General features: G+C 43.2%; 1 protein-coding gene across 1 annotated transcript in view; it reads left to right on the forward strand.

Annotated features, from left to right (window-relative positions):
- The window catches only part of kuz (zinc-dependent metalloprotease kuz), a 59,522-nt gene extending 53,774 nt beyond the window's left edge, over nucleotides 1–5,748 (forward strand). Inside the window, exon 14 of the mRNA XM_084605890.1 lies at nucleotides 367–5,748. Within this exon, the coding sequence (XP_084462016.1) occupies nucleotides 367–612 (246 nt within the window). The 3' untranslated portion in view covers nucleotides 613–5,748. The remainder of the gene's footprint in view (nucleotides 1–366) is intronic.
- The last annotated feature ends 252 nt before the right edge of the window (nucleotides 5,749–6,000 follow it).

Raw genomic sequence — 6,000 nt, forward strand, 5'->3', positions numbered from 1 at the left:
CGTTTGATTAAATGTTCTAAAAATGAAATGACCACAGAGTGTGCAGTTGTATCTTTCTAGTGCTTTTTTTTTTTTCTTTTTTCATATAAACGTGCAGGTAATACACAAGGATTTTTTTTTTTCGTGGAGTTCAAAGCTAGGGGTGTGGGTTTATGCAGGGGCAGATTATACACGAGTAAATACGGTATGTGACTCGCAATGTAGGTTCGGGCTGTGGCATCGAGGCTCTGAGTGAGCATTTAAAGTACACATATATGCCGAGATTTCCCAGCTCATTGTGAAGCTGGCACAGGGGCCACTCTCAAGGGATTCCCTCGGGTCAAAAGGCATCCTGAAAATGCTGATTCTGAGTTTGACATTGCACAGCGGAGAGTGCCTGACGCCTCTGCAATGCCTGGGGGCCCACCGCCGCCATATCCGGGTGGTCCGCGACCGAGCGCCCCTCCAGCCGGGCCATCTCATGGTTATGGCCAGGGCAGGGGCCATTACAACAGCCGGTCGGCTCACGGGTCGTCGTCCGGCTCATCGAGGCACCACCAGGGAGCCTCACGAGGGTCAGTACTGCCTCCAGAAGCAGTGGAACTGCGGCCAGCCAGCAAACGCCACCTCTGACACCGCCACTACTGGCGACTTCACGAGGGAGAGGCCAGCTCGCCCATCCCACTGCCTTCCTACCTGCCAAAAGAACAGTGTGGCCTGTGCCTCACCTTGTCGCCAACATCCACTGCTGCTGCTGCCTACGCCATTTCTGTAGAGGTGGAGACATAGCTCGAGACTGTAGGCCCATTCTTTTTGGCTGTGCCAGTGGACGATACATAGCACTGCTCGTTTCTGTCGTTGATGGAGACTTGAACCCAAGTGTGTGGCTCAGAGGAGCAAGATTTGGATGCAGAGATGATGCGAGCAAAGCCTGTGGCTCCGAGGAAAGTTTGGTTGACTAGTAGTAGTGGAGATAGTTTTCTAGAGGCTCACAGCTCAGTACTGCCGCCAGTGACGCAAAAATGACCCCCCCCCCCCCCTCCCTTGCGCTTAGTACTAGGGTCAAGTGGAGGCCCAGGAAATATGGTGTATACTGACTTCCATAATGAGATGCACGTACCACAGAGAGCATTCTGTCGATCAAAAACATTTCTTAAGTTGAATCTCCCACAGTGTGAATGGTATTGTGGGTAAGCTTCACCAAATTCAGCAAAAGTATGTTGAGGAAAGATGTTGATCCCTCATCCACAAAGGAAGCAGTGCGCTTTAGAACTAGCAGCACTACCGCTTTCTCTCTTCCACTGCTGTGTGCTTTTTTTTTTTCTTCAACTATTGGGGCGCACTTCCGCATCTAGAAAAATGGTATATCAGGCTCTCACTTGAGTGCACTGCATACAGTGACACTGAATGCAAAAGATTCGAAGCTCATAGGCTGTTAGCAGTACCGTCTTGCCCCCCGAGAGCTTGCACATAAAGGCTTCAATGCTGTGTTCCTTGCAGTTATGTTGTTGCAGCCTCTTGAAAGCAAAAGCCAAAATAGTATCCTTTGGGAAGAACGGGGGCCTTTTGTTTTTCGCTTAGTTCCGAGTGATTATTCGACAACATTCACAGAAAATTCATGGTTGTGTTTTTTTGTTTAAACTTTGTTCGAGATATTTCCGTGGAAGACAGTGAAGACAGTGTATCTGAAAGTAGGCTTCTTATACTGCCGTGTGTTACGTCTGTGCCGCTAATCATGTTTTCTTGCGTTATTAGAAAAGTTTGCCCACTTCCTTCAGTTAAAAAAGACTATTTTCAGCACCACAGTTTCCTTCATAGAAGTAGGACACTTGCATGGCACCTTTCTTGATTAGTGGGCCACCAAATTTAGTGAATATTTTCAATTTCATGATTACTTTTAATTTCATTTTTTTTCTATCATTAGTTGCTCTTTGTAAGACCGTTTAATGTTGTTTGCATCAAAGAACAACCACTCATCTAAGCATGAAAGGTGGCAGTTAAGTGTACTGTGCTGGCTGATTCAGTAAACTCCATTATTATTAGTAGGTAGTTCTCTGGGCAGCTTAGGTTATTCTCAAGGTGACATGTTTAGCTAATGCAGCCCCAGGCTTACGAATTCCGCATTTGTGTGCACCAGAACACAGAAAGAAGCTCTAGTGGAGTCGGTCATGGTCATTGCTCACAGGTTGAATTCACTCCACCCGACATCTGCTTTCTGAGAGAGACATGAGGCAGTCGAGAGAGAAGTCTAGTCCTTCTGAGACAATAAAAACAGATTCAGATGCTCGGTGTCGTTAGCATTGTGCAATGAAGCTACTGTTTGCCTATGTGCAATAGACTTGCCCTGACAGTGTACTTGCTTCGTAGATGGCTCATTGCACTGAAATGTGGGAGGATGATGCATTGTGGAGAGAGGCTGTTCCAAAGAAATTTTCTTATGGCAGCCAGTAAGGTAATGACACTAGCGGGCGTTTATTCAAAGCTTGGCTGTGCCATTGTTTCCTTCTTAACAGCAGATCATCTCTGTGATTGCTTTTTCCAACTTTCCTTCTTTAGTTGCGTTGTTTATTCGCTCCAGATTATTTGCACCGCTGTGGCTAGTGCAAAGAAAGGAATAGTGCTGTGTTTGTATGTACTGTGAGCATTATAGTGGTGTGGGCATTTGCGGATGAAAATATTTCACTCTTTTCGATTTTTTCTTTTCTTTTTTTTTTTTGGTAGTATCACTCAATTGTGCCCACACAAGGCATATTCTGGAGGGTAAGAAGTGGCAGTTGTCCCATGAGGGTTTCGAATGGATTGAAGAATTTATTATGTGGACTTTTACGAGTACCGCATTAGAAGATATACATCAAGATTGTTATCAAACATCGTGGCTTGGCCTCTGGCTCTCTAGTATCTAAGATGTGGAATTCCTGAATGGCTTGCATTTGTTACATACACTAGCAGTACATTGCATTGTTGCCCTTTTTGTTTAGCTGTAGTCTCTTCGTTAAAAAGAAAAAGGCATAGTAAATCCTTCGACAGCCGTTCAGTCTTTTGCAACGTAGATGTACTAACATCCCTTCCCCACACACAGCTTTATGGTTTGAGACATTTAGTGCGAATTTCTCATCACAGCTTTTTAAAGATGAGAAGAAATGTGCATCATAAATTGAATGCTAATCTGGCAGATTCCATGACAAAGTTCCTTCTCCTAGCTTCAACTGGCCACTCAATTAGGAGGAACATTCAAGCTACAGACCTTAGAAATTGGGCTCCAATAATTGTTGATGCTTCCTAGTTCTACTGTTCGCTATTGTTATAGTCCTGCCAGTTTTCTATTTTTAGTATTTATAATTTTGTGAGTTATGCCCACCAGCTTTTTTTGCTAGGAAATGCTGCTGCTGCTGCTGCTGCTGCTGCTGCTGCTGCTGCTGCTGCTGCTGCAGGTTGGCATGGCAGGTAATTACCAGCTTTTTGAGTGTTTCCAGCTAGACATTTATTAATTTATTGTTTTACACTCAAGATTTTACATGCCTGTAAGCTGCCATGGTGTTCTTGTTCTCTAGCTGCGCCCGCTTGAGACGCACCACAAAGTAATGTAAGTAATGCAATTTTGTGCCGACGTAGTGTCCTACTGCAGTTCACTTTCACCTGCGATGTGTAATGGCACAGTATATGATTTATTCTTGTTTTAACCTCATATCTGCCTTTTAGCAAGGCTCATCTTATCTGATCAAAAAAAAAAAATCCCATAGTTGAGCACTCTTGCAGAGATCTTAATGTGTCCACATGTTAGTGTTATGGCTTTTCTAATTGTTGTCTTTTTTCTTTGTGGTTGTGCTTTCTTTTAACAGCATAAATTGATTATCACACAAATGTAGCTCTGTTTCTGGACTCCTGAAAAGGGATGTGGCACATGAGTTTGTCTTTTGAGCCTACCGAGTCTGCATGAACTTGAAACGTTTTGCGAGGAATTGTTTATGCAGCAAATGGTGTGAGCAGGATTTAAGTGAGGGAGACAGTAAAAAGAAGCGTAATTTAATCAAGCAGAGCTCAGAAAAGCTAGTCAGCATGCATCACTGGAATCTTGTACAAGAAGGCTTCTGAGTCTATAAACTTTGCCGCTTAGCGTATCCTTCCACATACAAGCTGTTCAAGAAGCACTGGGAGGGTCGTAGCGGTGTGATATGGACCACGCATGTAAACACACACACACACACACACACACACAAAGCCACAATACAGCTCGGAAAATTGCGTATTCTGATGGACACACACACACACTCAATGAAGCACACTGCGCATGTGAAGAGAAGCCACAAGTGTCCTTTTAGATGTTTTAACGTGATTCTCTCTTCTTTTTAACACAATGTGTGTGTGGTTTGAATGGATGTACACAACTAGTTCTGCACTTGATGCAGCCACTGCGAATACCTTTGTGTCCTTTCTTCATGCTGAGACCTGGAGATTTCCCGATAGCTATAGCACGAACAAAACTGTTTGAGACTGTATGGACACTGCACGTGGATCCCTGTATTGTCATATTGTGTCACAACCTGTTCTTGCCAGCATTGGAGGGGCCCAGAAAGGCTCTATCGAAGATTTCACAACTTTTGTGTCCAAAATTCGTGGTTCATGAGTGCTGATTGATTATTTGTTGCCTAAAGGAGTATGGGTTTTGCTTGTTGGTCATGCGAGCATCAGTGTGAAATATATGCCCCATTTGGTTTGGGTGTCCCAGCAAGGCAGTGCCTAAGGCAATGTGCCCCTTCTCTGCAGCCATGGAGCACTGCTGAGCAAATTTGTTCTTGAAGCATTTAAACATGCAACTATGTACAGCACCTTTGCGACCACGAACAAAAGCACCGACTTCCGAGGTGTCCATTTTGCCAAAAGACAAGGAGCACTAATTCGATATGGCATTGTTGGTGTTTTGGCTCCAGTGCTCTTACACCCGTGCAGCTTGAGAGTCTGATGACACACCCCTTAAGAGTGCAATTTACGACATGCTTAAGGTATGAGCTTAATGGAATGGCAGCTTGAGCACTAAAGGATTATAATACTTTTCACTTTTGGAACGTGCATCTTGCAGTGGCATGCTTCTCACAGAAATTAAGCTTCTTAATATTGGGACCTTTTCAAATTGAAGCAAGGCATAACTCCCGTAGGTGTGAAAGTACCTTCATTCCTTTCAGACAGTATAAGCAGCATTTGTGCCACAGGTGTGAGAGATACTGTTTTTGTTGTTGATGTCGGCTTGTTTTGTGCGACGCAACTGTCGGTGCATCCTTGTAGATCACGCTAGTGTGCACGCTGGCAGTGTTCAAACATTCGTGCACGTGTGTTGATAGAATCCGTGCTTCATGCATTGTACAAAGGCAACAACAACTGTGTCGTTCAAGATGTAAGACACAACTGCAGAGATATGTAAATATGTGCGTGTGTGCGCCTGTTGATAAATTGAGTGTTTTGGAGTGCGGGAGGTTTATTTTTTTTTTTTACTGTACTTTATGTGTAAATGTTATGCTTCAGGTTTCCGTGCGAATGGTATTATACATATTATGTATAAAAAAATATATATATATATATACATAAAATATACATAGCTTTCTCTGTGTTGCAACACGAGAGATGAGTGTGTGTTTTTTTGCTGATGTACTTGTTCGAACCTTCCACCTTCATTTGTATGTCCTATGTTCATTGTTATTTGCAAATTACACGAGAGGAAACAGTTTTGAAAAAGATCATAGGGAGATGTTTCTAATAAAACATTTCAGCAATGTACTGACCAGTGCATGTTGGATTGTCTTGATAGAAATGCATACTCACAACCTGATTGTAAAAGAATGGTCTAACTCCCCGAAATATGTGCCACAAAGTCGAAAAAAATTCACAACACGCATACTGCCTCACTTGAATACAAAATGTTCAAATTCAGCATGTAACTGCTTTAACCAATACTTGAGAGCAGTGTAAAATTGGGGGTGTAATGAGAGTGGTTGTAGTAATAAGAAAGTCATTATTTCTTATTGGAAA

This window comes from Amblyomma maculatum, chromosome 6 (genome assembly GCF_055883805.1).
Source record: "Amblyomma maculatum isolate TAMU_Amacu chromosome 6, ASM5588380v1, whole genome shotgun sequence".
NCBI lineage: Eukaryota > Metazoa > Arthropoda > Arachnida > Ixodida > Ixodidae > Amblyomma > Amblyomma maculatum.